The sequence below is a fragment of the Danio rerio genome, chromosome 1 (assembly GCF_052040795.2).
Source record: "Danio rerio strain M-AB ecotype USA chromosome 1, GRCz13ab, whole genome shotgun sequence".
NCBI lineage: Eukaryota > Metazoa > Chordata > Actinopteri > Cypriniformes > Danionidae > Danio > Danio rerio.
Genome location: NC_141021.1, coordinates 37,228,416 through 37,249,237, shown reverse-complemented (window position 1 = coordinate 37,249,237; position 20,822 = coordinate 37,228,416). Strand labels below are relative to the sequence as shown.

The 20,822-nt window shown below is 34.3% G+C and overlaps 1 protein-coding gene and 1 long non-coding RNA gene across 2 annotated transcripts in view; one reads left to right on the top strand and one right to left on the bottom strand.

Moving 5' to 3' along the window:
• The window catches only part of klf12a (Kruppel like factor 12a), a 59,645-nt gene that overhangs the window by 1,599 nt on the left and 37,224 nt on the right, over positions 1-20,822 (bottom strand). Inside the window, 3 exon segments of the mRNA NM_207062.2 lie at positions 5,187-5,344; positions 12,111-12,249; positions 17,933-18,497. Of these exon segments, the coding sequence (NP_996945.2) occupies positions 5,187-5,344; positions 12,111-12,249; positions 17,933-18,497 (862 nt within the window).
• On the top strand, positions 1,663-4,447 carry LOC147846909 (uncharacterized). The gene is made up of 6 exons (XR_015476705.1): positions 1,663-1,722; positions 2,041-2,153; positions 3,121-3,247; positions 3,422-3,507; positions 3,810-3,852; positions 3,950-4,447. It is a non-coding gene; the product is annotated as an uncharacterized LOC147846909 (long non-coding RNA).

Sequence of the window (20,822 nt, the reverse complement as noted above, 5' to 3'; positions counted from 1 at the left end):
TTTTCTTTAAAAAAGTGTCTTATATTGGCAAAAATCATGATTTCTTATGTCTAAACTAGTGTCATTTTTCTATAATGTAGGCCTATCATTGTGAAATCAAAATATTTCGTTTTACTTTTATTTTGGTAATTTTTGACTTTTTTGTATTTATAAAAGTTTCAACTAGTTTTCCTAATTTTACAACATTATTTTTTTTATCAAAGTTTTATTCAACAAAAATGAGTCTGCAAATAAATTGTTACCCTACCATACCTTGCCTTTAAATTGGTGGAATTATCTCACACAACTATGTAAAAAAACACCCATTAGTGGCAATTACATCACTTTTTCTAGCTGATAAGATATTTTAAATAATAAAAAAATTACACAGTTATTTTTGGAAACTGTATATATGTATACACTGCCTGACAAAAGTCTTGTCGCCTATCCAAGTTTTAGGAACAACAAATAATTTGACTTCTAGTTGATTATTTGGTGGCTTATGTAAGGCTCTAGATTATGCTTATTTTAGCAAAATAAAATATGATCATGCTTTGATTTTTAATCATTTAATTAGGACAGTAAGGTCTGACTTTGCTAAGACAAAAGTCTTGTCACTTAACAGAAATATACATTAACAGAACCTCTGCAATGACTCAAATAACTTATTAACAAAGTCATCTGGAATGGCAAAAAAATAAAAAAAGCATTCCTGCAGAACTCCTTTAACAACATTTTTGGATTCATCTTCAATGCCTCCTTGATCTTACCCCAGACATGCTTAATAATGTTCATGTCTGGTGACTGGGCTGGCCAATCCCGGACCACCTGGACTTTCTTTGCTTTCAGAAACTTTGATGTGGAGGCTGAAGTATGAGATGGAGCGTTTTCCTGCTAAGGAATTTGCCCTCTCCTGTGGTTTATAAAGTAATGGGCAGCACAAATGTCTCGATACCTCAGGCTGTTGATGTTGCCATCCACTCTGCAGTTCTCTCGCACGCCCCCATACTGAATGTAACCCCAAACTCTAATTTTTCCTTTACCAAACTTGACTGATTTCTGTGAGAATCTTGGGTCCACGTGGGTTCCAATACAGGTCTTCTGCAGTATTTGTGAGGATTGGGATGCAGTTCAACAGATGACTTATCAGAAAAATTGATAAATCATCTGTCAATCTAGTTGATCAATTTCCAAATGATAAACTAGATTGATCATGTTATTATTTGTTGCTCTTACAACTGGGATCGACGACAATACTTCTGTCAAGTATATATATATATATATATATATATATATATATATATATATATATATATATATATATATATATATATATATATATATATATATATATATATATAAAAAGTAGTAAACAATTCTGTTACAGTATGTGAATTGACAGTCATGTATGTGTGAGTTAAAGAGAACTTGTGTTTCTCTCTTTTTGTGTATCCACAGGTGAAATGTCATCTTGCTTGAAAGTGTTGAAAGGTACACAGCAAATTCACCAGAGTTAAATTCTCGGTGTTGAAGCATTTGAGAGTAAAGTGTTGACGTTAAAGAGTTAGATTTTGATAAATGAATATAATAAGAGTTAGAATTGTTTTTATTCAGTGCGAAATCAAGGAGTTATCTTTTCAACACTTGGTGGTGTTATTTCCAACATCCGGGAATTCATGCAGCCCCAGTCACTGAAGAATTTTCCAGATGCCATTTTCCATCTGAGGTTTAGAACAGCAACTGGTGAGTCAAACTACCTAAATGTTGGTATTTTACTGACTTTCTTTAAGGAAATACAGTTGTAAACATGTTGTTAAGTTAATAACTTTAGAATGGAGTTACAATTTTAAACTTTTGCGGTTCATTCATGGTCGTTTGTGTATCTAGCTTAACTGCATTACTATTGACTTCTTTTCAAGAATGTTTTTATATGCTCACGCATACATAGTGCATAAAAACATCAAATGTACATGTTCAACACATTTCTGTCACGCTTAATGCCATTTTGTGCGTTGTTACCCATCTGTAAAATAAAATCGACACTTCTCCTTTAATTCCAAGCAAACTAGCGAGGGAATCCCCGGAGCCGCCTAACGTTAGCCTACTCTGCCCGGATGCTAACGGCAACACAGGACGGTTTCCATAAGCTCTGGAGAGTTTCTAAAACATATCTGGTGAGTAAATGAACATATGCTTACTTGTAAAAGGCTTTCTGACTGAAACAAATGATTGTTTGTTATTCGTGTACGTTAATTTGGTTATTTTAAACACCGCGGCCCTTTTAAACTGGTTCATTCGTGGCCGTCCATATACCGTTAACGTTAGTCCATAACTTAGACTCGTGTGATAACGTACGCTTAAATTATATTAAGTGTTGACAACCATTAAAGTCGGAATGTTAACATTAATGTCTTTAAATGACCGCGTTTGCACTTTATCAGACATTTAACGTTACAGAAGTCTCCCGGAAGTTGCAGGACTAACGTTAACGTTATCCCGCAAATGCACAGAGACTCCCAGATGCCCAAGTAGATGCCCGCAAATGAATGATCATCTCCCGGATATCGCGCGTCTCCCGCCCGGTCATTAAACACTTTGCACGCCCCTCTCCACGACTCCACCGCATCCCTCCCAGCTCTTCAGGTACGTCGCGCGCAAGTCACCCCCACCGCTCTTCAGGTACGTCGCGCGCAACTCATCCCATTGCTCTTTAGGTACTCATCTCTCCCGCTACCTCCCGCAAATCAACTCTGTATCCCCCGAAAATGACTTTTCCCAACTCGGGATGTCTGACGTTAGTAAGTTAGGCTATTTCTGTTGTCAGGAACATCTTAGTCAAGCTTTTTCTCCCGCATGATATTGTGCTTAAAATTAGGCTAAACTTAGCATGTACTGTACACAACATTTCCGTTTTATTAGTGCGTTGTAAACAGCCACCTGTCTGTAAATTAATCAACTGATTCATATTTGAGCAGCCTAATGATGATACAGTTTGATTTGTAGATTTATTATCAATAATCAACATCTGAATCAAAAGATATGTGAAAATGTTTGAGGCATACTTTGTGATGTTCATCTCTCTTTTTTATCTGAAGGTTATGCATATGTGTTAGATACTAATGTGTTGTTGTTTTTTAACAGCCACAGTTCTCTGTACAATAACACAAGACCCTGTGACGGTGGCTGATTAGAGACGGATGGTGTATTTCCAGAGTTGGTGAAATGACCAAGCACACCTTCTTGGTCATATGTGGTGATAATAATGAAGGTATGTTGTATAAAGTTCTGTATTTGTTTTACAATAAGCTGAGAGGGTATTAGAGCATTAGAGAATAACAAATGACATGAAGGTGATAAGTTTTGTATTGTGGGTGAACTGTTACTTAAATAATGTTTTGCTCTGCTTTGCACTTTTTCTCTTCTGCTTATCCTAATATTTTAGATTATATTTGGACCTGAAACATCTGCTAGACTCCAGGAAAGGTGGCGTCAATACTGGACCTGAAAGGGCCTAACAAGTTGAATCTGGTAAAGAAACACGCACACACACACACAAACACACACACACACGCACACGCTTACAGAAAACTGTAAGTTTATGAATATTTTTTACACTGTGGCCAATATTTTGGGGAAGTCAGCATCACTAAATGATATAAAAGATTTTAAGCTCCTCTAAATTTTGCTCCAAGTGTGTTAAATTCAGGATTGTGGACAGACAGCTGCCTGTTTTCCAGTTCTAGTCATAGTGGTTAACCTAATTGTTTTTGGAGATCCAACAGTGATATATGTGTTTTTTCTACTTTTCCATATCCTGTCACCTCAACCAGCTGGGAGAGTCAAGTTGTGGATCATCATGTGGATTTTCAAAAGGTGAGTTTAGATTTCTTGAATGTTTTATTTACTTTAAATGTTATTTTAAATATATCATAGAATTTGATTGCAATTTGTTTTCAAACATTTTTCTTAGTCATGCTGGAGTCTTGAAGAGTTCTTAGATGAGCATCACCCTACAGTATATCCGTGCATCAGGAACCACCAGACGAGCGATCAGCAGCTACTACTGTACATCGTCATGGATAAAAAGGTCATCCTGTGGCTGGGAAGCACTTCATTCACAGGACATGCTTGATGAGATTTCCTAGCTCCAGTTTGTTTTCACACAAGTTTACAGCATTTATACCTTCATTTAAACTGCTGTGTTTGATATGGAGGACCAAGGAAACACCAGAAGTGAAAGATTTGCACGCCAAGTTGTTTAAAATGTAATTTCAGAAGAAAACTATGAGTGACGATATATTGAACTTTCAAATTGCTCTGATGAAACATCAAGTTTGGACATCATATTTTGTTGATACTGTCTTTACTAATAAAACATTTAAAGCAAATTTGACATTGTTGCATTTTAAAAATTGAATGAATTGTTGAAGTTGTGAATGTTTTCAAATAAAATGTTTTTATTTTGTAATTTACAGTCTATTTGACCTTTTTACCATATTTACACTCAAGAGAGTTGAATAAAATAATATATTACACCAGGCGGTGTTAAATATAGTTACATTTTTTAACTCTGCCCTGAGTTAAAATTAACCCTTACTTCGGTGTCAATGTGCCAACCCTTTTGAAAGTGTTGATTTAAGTCTGTTTTGAGTGGACCCCATGAGACACTTTCAAAGTGTTGAAATTAACACCCATAGAGTTGTTTTGGGTCCCCATATTTTGCTGTGTAAGGACTGTTTTTCTAATAGAAAAAAAAAAAATCTTGCAATGATTTATTTTTATTTCTAGAAATTATCCGATTTGTCTGTAACAAAGTTGACTAACAATACTATGAAGAAATCTGTTTTCCCTAAAAGTAAAGAAGGGTGTTTGGCTAGCACCAACTTATTAAACTGAATATGCTTTTAATAATATAATGGACATAATTGTTGTTTATAAAGAGTCTTTCCTTAATTTTTTAAATGCCAAATATACCTGCAGTTATAAAATCACCCACAAGAACTTATACATTAGCTACAGTAGCTACTAGTGCTTATTCTTTAGGTCTTGTATATTATATAGGCAACTAGTACTCATTTATCTGACTTATTTACAAAGTATCTAAAAAGTAACATGGAAATTGATATGTTTTACTGACTAAATGGCTTTCCTTAGAATGATTAGAAGGATTAGAATGTATATAATGAAGTAATTGTACTCTGGCTTACCTGTGTGTGTGCGTCTGTGGGCTTTAAGGTGAGAGCTTTTGGTGTAAACCTTATTGCAGCCCTCAAACTCACACCTGTGAATGCGTCTCCTCTTTGAGTCTGGTGATTCTGAAGGCCTGGGCCTCCGCAGACTCTCAATACTGAACGGCAACAGGGAACTGCAATTAGAGCACATGATTTCCATTATTAAAAGCAACTAGACCATATAAAGCTTATTGCTTATGAATACATACATTCATAAGGCCTCTAAACTATCAACTAAGAAACTATAAGCTATCTATCAACATATCAACAAACTTTCAAAAATTATGAAAAAGCATGTTGCGCACATATGCTTTGATCCCAATAATTAAACACAGGCCTACAAGCCTTAATCGAAAGCTTTGGTCTTACAGATAATTTAAAAACCAGCATCAAAACAGTATACTGTAAACTGATATGTATACCCTATTTTTATTAAATAAAAATGGAACAATGTTAATGTGTAAACATCATGCTATAACAATAGTATTTCAATCAGAAATACTATTCAAATCATTTTAAAATATTATTTTATCAAATAAAATAACGTTTCCCTCAAATATAATTTTTCTTATCCTACTGTATGAAAAGGTGTGTGAACTAAATCACACTGAACGTATACTACTTCATATAGCCACAAGGTGGAGCTATTACACTAATCACACTAAACGTATACTACTTCATATAGCCACAAGATGAAGCTATTACATTCTCAGAAATAAAGGTACGCGAGCTGTCACTGGGGTGATGTCTTTTCAAAAGGTACAAATTTGTACTTAAAAGGTCCGTAATAATACCTCAAGGGTACATAATAGTACCTAAAAAGAACAAAAGTGTTCCTCTTAAAATTTTAGGTACTAATATACACTATTGAGGTACCAATATGGACCCTTTAGGTACAAATGTGTACCTGTTGAAAAGGTACCACCCCAGTGACAGCTCACGTACCTTTATTTCTGAGAGTGTATAAAATTCATAGAATCAAAGAACTGCCTATAAAAGTCGTCATACAAATGTCTACACAAGAAAATAGCTTCTTTTGTTTTCAATGTTTAATTATTTCTTCTTTTCCAGCTAATAATTATCAGTTATAGCAATTCTTAGTTGGATTTCCCTGAAAAGTTTGAGAGTGTAAAGGGATAGTTCACCCAAAAATTAAAACGCTGTCATCATTAACCCACACTTAAAACATATTAGACTTTCTTCTATCAAACACAAAAGAAGATAATTTGAAAATAACTAGATACCCAAGTAACTATAGACATATATGCAGGGGTGGATTTAGTGATTTGGGGGCCCATGCACCCTTTGTTGTTTTATAATTGTTTTATTTATTTATATATTTTGCAGGGTTTTTTGTATATTACTGAATCTCCTTTTTCATGTTTTATCTGAATGAAATCTCACATTTGAAATTATTTGTTTTCTTAAAATAAATTCACAACAACAACAAAAATACATTTAAAATAAAAAATTGTTTTTAAAACTGAATCTTTACCTGACTTGACTGTGGATTGCTCCATGATGAGGGGTGCAAGACAAATATAAATATCTATACCTAAAACCTTTACACAGATGCAGGTAGAATTATAAGTGTTTTGAAATATGTTTTTGTATATTACACTTTGCCAGCTGCAGGTACAACCTGTGTTAAATAAATGCTATCTTTAGCCAAAAATGTCCTCCCTGTCATTGTCCACCCTGTCACAAATTCTCCTTGACAGGGTGGACATATGCATTCTTATTGACACTTTATTTATTTATTTTATTAATAATTTATTGTTAATTAGCTAATGTTTTTATGTTACAACACTTATACACACACGCACGCACGCACACACACACACACACACACACACACACACACACACACACACACACACACACACACACACAGACTACACCAGTATATTCAGGAGGATGTCCTTTTAAGGTCTGTATAATGGAACTCATTGACTGTTTAAAATAAAAACTTACAGTCCTAAGCATTTGTACATTTATGTGAACATCTGTAATCTAATTATTTACATTATTCTGACCCCCCCCCCCCCCAAAAAAAAATTCTTTATTTTCCCATTAATTATCATATTGATAAAAACTAATTGATAACAGAAGAGCAGTCATAGTGGCTCAGTGGTTTAAAGTAGTTGGCGAAAACAGAAGTTGAATTCTTGAAAACTTTTACAACCCTTTTAAATTAACCCTTTAATATTTCTTGTACCTGTTGTTTTTCAAATGTTCCTCCATATTTAGTTCGCTAAATAAAGCCAATGTCCACTCTGTCATCTTGTTTTTCACCATCATGTTCAACTTTTATGAAAATAAACAAATTACTTTTAACCTCACCAAAACATCTTGTGTGATTTCTTAACCAATACGGGCCAGTTCATATTGTTTGAAAGCTTGACCAAATATTATAGATATTTTGAAAAGAATGTGCAACGATTGCAAATTTTATGGGGAAATACATGTTTGTCCATTATTTCATTGTTATAAATAGGCTTTTTCCATAATCTAAAACACGGGTCACCAATTTCACCAGTTTAGGACCAGTGTCCCTGCAGGGTTTAACTTGCCTCAACACACCTGCCTGGATGTTTCAAGTATAACTAGCAAGACCTTGATTTGTTCAGGTGTGTTTGATTAGGGTTGGAGCTAAAATCTGCAGGACACCAACCTTCCAGGAACAAGTTTGGTGACCACTGATCTAAAAAGTTGGGTCTGTAAAGGGACACATTACCTTTCTGAAAATATACTTTTTTATAATCAGACTGCAATGAGAATATATTTATACTACTTTAAATTTGTCTATGATATGGTTGACACAATTGTTGATTATTTGTAAAAAGCGCAGGAGCTTGACCAACATTTATTTCTTAAAGCCTTAGGCCTAATTATTACAACAACTATGGGGTTAAAATTGAAAATCTCAAACTTTTTAATGAAGATTTTGATGTCTTTAAGGCACTTTATAGTGATAACGACCCCCCAACACAATACAGAATAGAAACAATGGCTTAACCAATAGAGTTTAGATACTTATAAAACCAACATGCAGCAGATTGAGCAAGAGTTTGTCAAATCTGTTCCACGTGGTGGCGCTAATGGTGCAGAAATTATAGCCTATTTTACAAAGCTACGTTGACATTATTTCTCATTAAAGATTTGAAAAGAGCACCAGGGGTTGATTGAGGTAAAATGATCCTTAAGACCTCACTGAAATCTGGCTTTATAAAATGTTATCTTAAATTGGATAAAGGAAGGCCTACTTTGCAGAGGAATTCTTTTCTGAGTGGCAGGTATTTTCACCCCCCACAGAGACACTTCCTGTTTCTTTTGGGTAGCAGGAATGAGGGGGGTAAATGTGTGTGTGCACGTACATGTTCATGTGCAGTCAGAAGGGGGGGGTCATTCATGGGCACCTGTAGCTTTTGGCTCAATGTCTTTTGGGGGCCCAAAGAGGAAAAAAAAGAAAGAAAACATCCTAGATATCTTCTCCTTCCTTTAACAATATCTACATTTTTAAAAACACATCACTATTTTCCACATTCCATCATGTGCAGCTTGGAATTTTTTCGTCCGAGGTCAGAGGAACACCATTTATATTGTGTTTTAAGGTATGAATCAATGCTAGACTAGACTGTTGTCAACAAGAAAGAGGCAGAGAGGGAAACTGCAGCTGCCATCAGACTAAACTCAGCACAGTCATTTATGTTCCGTCTTTTGTTTGTATGTTTCCCAATGGAGAAAACCAGAGGGGCTTTCCAATGGTGGGGACGTGCAGTCCAGCATCGCTGTCTGATGATCAGTTTTATCAGCTGAATACAATAACAAAGGTAAGAATAAAGTCCATTTATTATTCGCTAGCTGATCACAGGTCAGAGGATACATAAACCTGCATGAGTCCTGCACCTGTGTCCACAACACATTCAACCTGAAGCACACACTCCCATGGAGACTGAGAGCACTTCCTGAACATCAACTAGTTTAACAAGGTCGTGCGTTTGGCTTTTCAGGAAACGCACGTACTGGCAAAATGCTTTTCCTGAATACGCTGTAAATCTCTTTGAATAGGCATTTGCCAAATGCAAGAATGTAAACATGTCTATATTAGGATGTACTATAAATGTTTATGCAAATCTTTAAATCTATTCGTAAGTGTTAATTACTTTTTAAATTGCAAATTTGGGTTAAAACTCGCAAACCTAAAAAATGTGGAAGGATCAATGAAACCCCTAGACTGAAAGTTAAGGACCTCTGTTGAACATAACAGTTTGAATAGTTTTTTAATCACAGAAGTCAGTGGTTGCCATAATTTGTACCAAGATTCTTTAACATATCTACTGTTGTCTTCAAATATAAAAAAAAAAGAAACTCAAAAAAGTTTGGGAACAATATAAGGGTGAGTAAATGGTGATTAAATTATTATTTAAGTCAATAATTTTTTCAAAAAGCTCTGAAAAATGATAATCTGATAATAATAATGACAATAATAATCATGATAATATTAATAGCAAAGCAGTGGCGCAGTAGGTAGTGCTGTCGCCTCACAGCAAGAAGGTCGCTGGGTCGCTGGTTCGAGCCTCGGCTCAGTTGGCGTTTCTGTGTGGAGTCTGTCTGTGGGTGCTCCGGTTTCCCCCACAGTCGAAAGACATGCGGTACAGGTAATTTAGGTAGGCTAAATTGTCCGTAGTGTATGTGTGTGTGTGTGTGTGTGTGTGTGTGTGGATGTTTCCCAGAGATGGGATGCGGCTGGAAGGGCATTCGCTGTGTAAAAACTTGCTGGATAAGTTGGCGGTTCATTCCGCTGTGCCGACCCTGGATTAATAAAGGGACTAAGCCGACAAGAAAATTAATTAATGAATTAATGAATGAACAATAATAATAATAATAATAATAATAATACACTGTAAAACCTAACAGGAAAAATCACTAAACAAAATAAGTTAGTTTTATAACTTATAATAAAAAATAGTTACTTTGACTTAATGAAAAAGAGTAACTCATAAACTGATTATATTAAGCATAACTCAAACTAATTGAGTTATGAATGAATTAATTCTGTTTTTTTGTGGTTATTTAACTTTAATGCTACAAGCAATATCAAAATATTTGAGTAGCTATAGTTGTTTATAGTTGTAATAGTTCATTTTGTTTGAATTCACTCTATTAACTGAAATCATATAACTGATAACTGAACTTTGTTTATGTTGATAACTGAAATGTTTAATATTCTAAATATTTGATCCTATAAACACGAATAATCTGTACATGACTCTCTCTCTCTCTCTCTCTCTCTCTCTCTCTCTCTCTCTCTCTCTCTCGATATATATATATATATATATATATATATATATATATATATATATATATATATATATATATATGAACTTTACAGTACTCAAATCATTTGGTTTCATAACTTGAATGGTTTGTCGCAATCGGTTTGCTTAAACAGTTTGAGTTAACTTATCAGGTTTTACAGTGTAATAATAATAATAATATGAATTGAGTCTTTTTTATTAAAGGTTTTGTGTCAAATTTTATATTCACTGCAAATAAGCAGCATAAACAACTACTACATGTATCACTGATTTCTTATTGAATAAAAAACCAACAGATCAAGTCACTCGCTCACACTCCTTTCTCTAATGAATACCTGTGTCTTTTCCAGACACAATTAGACAGCATTACCTACTGCTTGCCAATTTGCACCCATAATGAGGTGACTTTTCTTATAAATAAGAAAATGTATGTTGCTTTGCTAGGTTTTAAACAACTAACCGTAGAATGTGTAAAGGGGGTCACATAAACCTTTGTTTTAAGATATTTTAACTTGTGTACTATTACCTACACTCTAATTTTGCAGAATTGTTTCAACTTAAATTTGGGTCAAATATTGACAAACCCAAATTATTTTACATCAAAATTCTAAATCCAACAGCTGATTTTGTCCATATTTGACCAAGCATATTTATAGACTCATATTAACCCTTATTTATGTCACATGGGATAAAAGCAGTCAACATTTAAAAAGGATCAAAACCTTTTATCAAAGTTTTCCTTTAACTATTAAACAACACCAATTCTTGATATAGGCCAATTCTGCTTTTTTTCAATTGTACTTTAAATGCTGACTACTGTATATGTATTTACTATGGACTTAAAGGGACATTTTACTCCAAAATCTATTAAAATCATTTACTCATCACTTTTTCCAAATACAATTGAGTTTCTTTCTTCTATTAAACATAAAGAAAAAAAAAAAGAAAAAAAAAGAAAAACTGACATCCATAGACATTTATTAAAGTTTAGAACCCATTGAGTGTGAGTAAACTATCCCTTAACACTATATTTTTGTAGTTCTCTGTTGTAAAAAGATCCGCCTATCAGGTCACTCAAGCAAACTGGTCACATTTATACGTGGCTAAAATCTATGGAAAACTATGGGCATTCTGTTCATTGGCATCTAAATTGTGGAACTCTTCACCCTCTGATATTCGCAAAGCAGAATCCCTGAGTATTTTTAAATCTCTTATCTCTTAAAACTTACATATTTAGGGTAACTTTTATTTGATTTTTAGATCTATTGGTATTATTTTTATTTCATGTGTTTTTAATTATTTTTTATTATTATATTTTTCTTTGCATACATCCTTGTATGTGTTTTTTACTGCTGCACATTGTAAATGTCTGTAAAGTGCCTTGAGATGCTACTTTTAAAGGCGCTATATAAAAATAAAGGTTATTATTGTATCTTAAATCTTACATCTTTTAAAATTCCACAGGATCATGTTATTGCAGGCAGGGCTATAAAAAATCATTGATCACATTAATAGATAGACATAGGTTAGTTGTAGATGGATTATAAATATTGCAGATGAATGATGAAAGTGTCTTTACTCTTGGACAGCGCGGGCGATGGTCAAGGCGGTGGATCCTGTTTCATTCACACTCTCCAAGGTCACGTTGGGCAAGTCGTCATCCTCGCTGTCACTCAGAGATCGTCGCGGTGACAGTCCATCTGCCATTCGGTGCATCACTGAATAAAAACAAAAGGTAGGGGGAGTTGATTTACAATATGTGCGCACTGTATGACCAACATATTGTTAAAATACATCCCAGCCCAGTTTTCTGTATTTGATTCACAGTTTGTGAATCGTTTGCATATTTAATTGAATGATATTTGTCAAGAGAGTTGTGATCTTAGGTTCTGCTGTTTACTGGGAAATGAATCAGTTGTACTGGCTCTTTAGTTTTAAAATGTGATTTAACACATTTAAATCTGTTTTAATCATTTTTAATTTATTATATTTTAATAATTTTTATGTTTCTTGTTTATGCAAAGCACTTTGAATTACCATTGTGTATGAAATGTGCTATATAAATAGACACTTTTTACATTTCTGGGTTTCTCAGTAGTGGAAGTCGTCATAGTTGGGAAAACTTACAGCGCAGTGAATAGGAGAATACAACAAATATTTTTTCTTACGATCGTATTTGCTGTAATAACAATAAAACATAAAAAAACTCCACGATGATGCTATCAAGACTTTCAGAAAAAGAAAAATAAATTGTGTGAGACTGATGACGGCAGCCAGAGGAGAGAATAACGTCAAATTTACTGTCTTGTCCCATAGATGCTGCATTAGAAACACCTCGCACAAGTTGTAATTGTTTTTGTTTTATTTGAAGCAAAGATTAAATTGTACATTTATAAATTTATATCACTTTTTTTTTCTTAGAATATTCGAAATATTAAACACCTTCAAGGATTTAAGATGCTGATGACGTGTCATAATAGGCTTTTGAAAAGGGTCCCTTAATGTGCCTTGCCTTGCCATAGCACTGACAAATGTATAATTGTAAACTAATGGCACTATGATTATCGTTCTAATAATAGCTTGGTACAGCAAGGAATATCTTAAAATAGTTCTTTTACCAATTTATTTACTTAACTTATTTCAAAGTTTTTTTTTAAAATAATGCATATACAAGGATTCATATTCATTATTTCCATTTAGTGAAAGAACAATTTTTTTTTGTGCATGAAAACAATATATACAAAAATAAATATACATATTGTCACCTTGGATTTATAAGGTTCTATATGCGTTCTAAATGATTTTGACATATTGAGCTTCAAAGTTTTTGCATTACATAGCAAACAGTATGCGTGTAATATTTGTTTTTTAAATAAAAAGTCTTAAGATGTAAACGCCTAAAAAAAAACATCTGATAATGTAAATAAGTTGTCATTTAATAAGAATATGTCAATAACTCAACTTTGACAAAAATGTCAAATAGAACCTTATAATTCTAAGGTGACGATATATTGTTTTGATTTAAATGACTTTAGTGTTGTAACTGAAAAATAAACAGATTTTATTCAGATTTATAGTTTTTTTTTTATTAAAACAACATATATACACCAAAATATCAATCTAAGATGACCTAATTTATTTATTTAGAAATTTAATAATTTATTTATTTATTTGCCATCTTAGATTTATGTTTTGGTGTATATCTGCTATCCATCCATCTATCCTTCCATCAATAATTATATATAAAATACAAAATACTAATCACTGAAATATTATAATTATTATAAACAAAATTAAAGTTCAATGGAATATTTAAACTTAAACAAGTAATTTTGATTCAAACAATAAGAAATAATTAAAAATAAAAGGAAATAACACACTCTCATAGTGTATTCAATTAACATGATTAATATTATTATTATACATATTTACCCCATTGGAATAAATCTATTTTCATTAAACTCTTTTGACTTCATTTTTGCATAACATTTCTGAAACCTTCATACTTATTTCAAACAGAATAAATAAAAGTTTACTTGTTCCAAATGTGTATGAGTTATTTTCTTCAGTTGAACACAAAAGAAGATATTTTAAAAAATGTTGGTATATGAAACATTGGTGGTCAATGTTGGCTTCCATAGAGGGGGTAAAAAATTGGTAAATGGAAGTCAGTGGTGCCCATTCATTCTGGAAATTAACTATTTTACTATTCCTTTAATGTTTATTTAATTCCAAATATAAAACAAGTAAATATTAAGAAATAAACCATTCGCTGTATAAACTATGTAGATTTTACATTTCAACATTCAGTTATGACAACCTCAAGAACTAATGCCCCACACTTGCCATTCGGAAGCACACAAACATGATAAGTGATGGCAGAATTTTCAGTATTTTTGGATGAACTCCACCACAGCTCAAATACCAGAATACAGTTCAGTCTGTTCCAGTAATAAGAGAGCCGGGCATGTTTGTATTGGGTTGTTTTGCTTTGTTTGGTCATAATAGCAATTTCAAAGGTCTCCGTTGTATTCGTGTCATTCCATGTCCCATCTTGTTGCCATGGATACTTCATGAGAGACTGCAGAGCGTAAGGGCACGGACCCTCAAGACAGGGGGCTGCTCTCCGTGCGCCAATCTTCAACCGTTTTAATGAACCAAAATTGGATCATCAAAGTGTGAACGGCACAGGCCTAATTATGTGTCAACCTGCTTGTTTGCACACACTGTGTTCTTCTGATACTGATAAATGCTCTTCTCTGATTGGTCGGTCTATAGCAGAGAGAGATCCGAGACACTAATACAGGACATAAGACAGAGTTATATGACATTGGACATTCTCCAACCTCTATCTGTGCCTCCCCCCAGAGGAAAACAAGAAAAAAAAGAATGAATAGAAAGCCTTCCTAGCCCATTAAAAACAGATATGTTGCCCAAAGGCAAGCTTTCCTTGACATAAAAAAGGGTTTTGAGGACGAGTTTGTATGTTGGAGACATGAATGACTGATGAAATACCTCATAATCAAACCGAAGTTAAATTTAGAACATCACTCAAATCATTTTTTATATTCAATCGTCTTTTATATATCCCTCCGGTTTTGTGTCCCTCCAAATATGCCTCTTATCGCAGTTGCTATTGTGTTTCCGCTGAATGCTTTTGTCCCTAATAAACCCAGGTGCCCTCTTTTAGCTGAGCAGAATTTCTGCCGTAGCATGTACTTCCTGCGGGGATGTAGAGACTGCCTGTTTTGAGGAATAGAAAGAGGCGAGCACAATGGAGCTGCACTTCATAAGAGCTGAGGCTGTCTAACACACAGCCAGCTCTGGGTTCTGTCACTGACCCTGCCAGCAACACGGAAACTCGCAGAGAGGCTTTTAAACACCTACAGAAAAAAGAGGGAGGAAGAGCTTTGCAGGAGGATGGGATTTGCTGCAGTCGTTGAGGCCTTGTTACTTTTAAGTGACCTTATGGCAGTGATTACTTAATGGACTGTCAAACAAATGATGTCAAGTCGACTTGTTTGAGGAGGCACATGAATTAATTCATTTTTGATGTATGGTTACAAGGGGAATTCTAACATACAGTATCAAACAGGTCACATCAAAATTGAGTCACACTTTATTTTAATGTACAATTCAATAATAATAATTCAATAAATGTGATTATTTTTTTTTTATTTTTGCAATGGGCAAAGGGATTTTTATGAGGTAGTTGGTGTGAATCATATGGAAATGTATAAAAAAGTAAGTATAGGGATTCGCCCATAAACTACTGTATTGATATATTTTTTTAGCTTTTCTGTGTTTTTCTTAAAGGCATAGTTAACCCAAAACTGAACATTCTGTCATCATTTACCCACCCTTCAGTATTCATATTTGTTCTGAACAACAGAAGACATTCTAAAAAAAAATGGTAACCACTGTCTTCTGTAGTATTTGTGTTTCCTACTATGGATGGTTACAGGTTTCCAGCTTTCTTCAGAATATCTTCTTTAGGTTTACTGAACCCATAAAGTGGGGCAGCATGGTGGCTAAGTGGTTAGCACTGTTGCCTGGTTGCTGGTTTGAGTTGGCATTTCTGTGTGGAGTTTGCATGTTCTTCCTATGTTGGCGTGGGTTTCCTCTGGGTGCTCCGGTTTCCCCCACAGTACAAAGACATGGGTGAATTGGATTAACTAAATTGGCTGGAGTGTATGAGTGCGTCTGTGAATGCGAGAATGTGTGTGTTTCCCAGTGCTGGGTTGCAGCTGGAAGGGCATCCACTGCGTAAATAACATATGCTAAAATAGTTGGCGGTTCATTCTGCTGTGGTGACCTCTTAAATAGAGACTAAGCCGAAGGAAAATGAATAAATGAAACCCATACATTTTTGTAACCAATTGAAGGTCAGTAAACAGTGAATAATTTATTATTTTTATGTAAACTATCCCTTTAAAATGTGTAAGCAGATTGTATGAAAACTTTGTATTTAACAATAATTCTAATAAACAAGATAAATCAGTTATTCTTTTTTAAAAAACATAAAAAATAAATAATAAATAAATAAATAAAATAAAAAAGCACCCAGTAAACTTGATTGAGTTTAGCTTACTAAAGGGCCCTTGACACATATTATATACTGTATATAGAATTAGAAGAAATTTGTTTCTATTGTTTCTGTAGTGAGATTTATATGTATTTCATATATATTTATATGTATCTATATGTTTTTTTCCATTCAATTAATAGAATTACTTCAGTATTTAAGTTATATTTAGGCCCACATTGAATCTGCGCACGCAGAAATCCACAGATTTCAGAAGATGTTTATCCCAACATTTAATCTATGTTTTCACTTGTGTTAGTGTGTGTAAATTTATATTTATTCAGTTTTAAATTTATTGTACTAATATTATTGAAATATAATAATAATAATATTTAAATGTTTATAGATGATTTATTTACAATACAGTTTGTAAAGTAATATTTTCTGTATTTTAGTAGAGATATTATATGAGAGACTTGCCTTGTTTATCTAATAAGTGGATCTAATTGGATTTGCATTGTAAACATTAAATAAAAGTTAAAAATTTATTATTTGTTGATTTCATACATTAAGTTTTTAGTTACTAGTTATATTTCAGACATTACTGAATACCTGCCAACACTCCCATTTTTCCCAGGAGTCTCCTGTATTTCAGACCCATCTCCCGTTTTGTTCTGTCTCCCGGAAAACTCCCGGAATTTCAGCAACATTTCCAACAGTCTCCCCCCTCACCAACTCCCCAGCCCTCACCCACCCCCACCGGTTTCATGGATTTTAAAAGGCAAATGTAGGCAGGTATGCATTACTGTAATCAGAAAAGTAATGTAAACACAATATAATGATGCAGTCAGAAATACATTACTTTTTTAAGGTAACTTACCCAACAACTGATTAAAAATATATTGTAGAATCTGAGAAAAATCTAAATCAGGAGTGTCCAAACTCAAACCTGTAGGGCTGGTGTCCTGCAGATTTTAGCTCTAACTTGCCTCAACACACCCGCAAAGGTGTTTCTAGAAAGCCTAGTAAGAGCTTTATTAGCTAGCCCAGGTGTGTCTGATTGGGGTTAGAACTAAACTTTGCAGGACACCGGACCTTCAGGACCGAGTTTGGACATGCCTGATCTAAATATTGAGAAAATTGCCTTTACATTTGCACAAATTAAGCACTTACCAATGCATATTACAGATTAATTTTAATATATTTACAGGAGGAAATTTACAAAATATCTATGAAACATTTATTTAATATCCAAATGATTTTTGGCAAAAAAATAAAAAATAAAATCAATTAATTTATGTCAATGCCCTGTGCTATAATCATACAATATAAGATTGCTTTTTAATTCCAGGGTCACATATAGACTTCTGTCTCACCTTTTCTGTGCATCCTGTTTTCCTCCAGAAGTGGCATCATGAGCCTGCTGCTGCCCAGCGAACCCACCCCAGGGTAGACCAGCGGCATGGGCTGCACCACCACCGGCACCCGGCGTGGATGGATGTGGACTGGACTGGAACACGGAGGCATCAGCTGGGGTATGTGCAAAAATGACTGCCCCCTGAGTCCCCTGGATGGAAGAGATGACACCACCGGGACAGAGCAGGATGGAGACATCTTCAAACGAGGAACTGGGGTTATGACCGATGTGGAGGAGGACGAAGGCATGGATAATGATGATGGGGATGAAGATGGCAGAGACTTGCTGGAGGGAGAAGAGCGTGGACAAAATCGTATTGATGACGAAGAAGACGAGGGAGATGAAGATAAAGATGAAGATGCTGAAAGTGACGGGGAGGTTCTGGCTTTGTTAGTGGAGAGATCCACAGGCTCTGTTTGCGTCTGGAAGGGGTCGGACAGGAATCGTCTGTCATCCGGCTGTGTCCGAAATCTGCGGTTCAACACCAGCACACCCATCTCTGTGTAGTCATGGATCACAGGAGACTGAGAGGAAAGAGAAAGAACCCAATCAATCAGCTGTTAAATGATTTTCAATTGATGAAGCACATTGTAAGGTTTCGGAAAAAAAGCTCACAAGTTTTAGTGAGGAATAATTAGGTCTTAAAGTAACAGAAAACAAATACAACATTATGTCATTTGAACCATGGATGACTTTCTGAATTTTGCACAATACAGAACACATTTTTGGAATATTTTCTATTGTGTTCTCTAGAAGAAAGCCAAAGGTCATGAGAAAATGATGAAAGATTTATTTATTTGCACAGGGAGAACGGTCCCATTCATTTTGCTTTTGTAATATTTATTTATTTGAATTTAGATTTAGATGCAAAAACAGATGCAAAAACCTCTAAGTGCTGTCAGAAAAATTTTTCTATCCTCTAAAATTAGCTTTTTTCCCAGCCTCTTATGTTTATGTTCAGTTATTTGACTTTAACCCTTGTGACTGCTCAGGTTTACTACCTTTTGCTAGGTTAGGGATGAAAACATCCACTAAATTAAACTGCTGTAAAAATGCATCAGATCTTTTTTTGTTTTTTTTTGCATAAATCTGTTCATCAACCTCAGATCTGATCAAAACTCCTAAATGTTTTTTTTTTTTTTTTTTTAATTATGGGATTTTAAATGCTGAAATGGCAGATTCAAAAATGATATCACCAATTTGGTGGAAAAAACACACATGACATATTTTTAATATAAAAAGAAAAACTTTGGACTGAACTGTTTTTACCTTTTATCAGTCTTGGATGTTAAAGATTAGTAACAACATTGCCTTTGATGCATTGTTAGTTTTTGTGCAGCATAAAATTTTCGAAATATGCGGCTGTCAATCAATTTGGTGGGCGGAGAACTCCTACATTACATTGCGGTGGGCCTCAAAATTGCAGGGATTTAGAAAGTCAGGAAATGTAAAAAAGAGAATTTGTGTTTTTATCACTCAAATGTGACTGGACACACTATGCCTACACACAGTTCTGTCCAAATAGCTTACAAATGTTGATTTTCATCATAGGTGCCTTTTAACGTTAAGGCAACGTGTTTACTCATTTTTGTAAGTAAAGTCACTAATACAGTGTATCAAATATTACAAGCCCTCCTGTCAGAATACATGACGTAGTAAGCATGTGTTCCAAACATCGTTTTTGAATGTTGTTAATATGTTTCATTTAGAACTTTTTACAATCCACCATTTTTGAGCAAGAGCAGGAAATCGTGCATGATAGTGGATGACATTCATATATTGCATGTTCAAACAGAAAAAAAACGATTGTGCTTCATTTTAGGTTGTTTTCTTTTTACAATGAGAAAGAGGTGTCTCACGAATACATGAGATTTGTTATTTTACAGATCCCAAATGGTACTGAATGTGACCAACAACTATAATTGTCACTGACTGCAGTAGAATGAAAGATCATACTTCATGTACAATGCTTTAAATCAGGGGTTTCCAAACTTTTCAGCCTGTGACCCCCAAAATAACAATGCTAGTGACTCACAACCCCCAAATTACTCAGAGGTGGTTATAAATATACCATTGTTGTGCACACAACAATAGGCCTATATAAACACAAGCATATTGACAACACAAAAATGTGCAACAGTCTAACAACCATATCCCTTTGCTTAATTTAATATTAACCTCATCTAATGAGACTGCTGGGCACAATGTTTTCAGTCGATTCTTGGTTTAATTTTGAAGACTGCCAATCAGAGATCATTGTTAATGCTCAGGTGTTGTCTGTATTTATTTTTGTACTGTATTTGATAGCCATAAAGGTGTCAAAAAGTTTAACCTAGTGCTATAAAATCAATCTGCTGCAGCTGATGCTATTGCTGTGTTGCTAATCTAATGTAAGCACAAACAATAAATAAATAAATAAATTAAAGGCAGATGGCTTTTTATTTGCATGTTGTTGTTTTTTTTGTGTAACTATAAACCACTATTTTTATCTTCTGTGGGTTATGGATAAAACATGATAATAGGGTATATGCCGAGCTAGTGTTGTTCCCATACTGATAAACTTCCGGTGACCCGTTATTGTGAGTTTTTTTTTAATTTTTTTTTATTCAGTTCCTTTTACAGCATTGATGTTGTAATGTAATTAAAATACATTCAGGATCGGCAGGTTAGCACAGAAGCTCCATTGATTATACTGGGGTAAAATAGATGCTCATATTATAAAGACATGGCGGGGGGAAATGTAATTTACTGCAGTGCTTCTTTTACAATCTGAGCCCCACTTTATATCAGATATCACTCAGTCAGTGGAGATCACTGATTTTTAAAAAAAACAGACCTTAAACACGCAG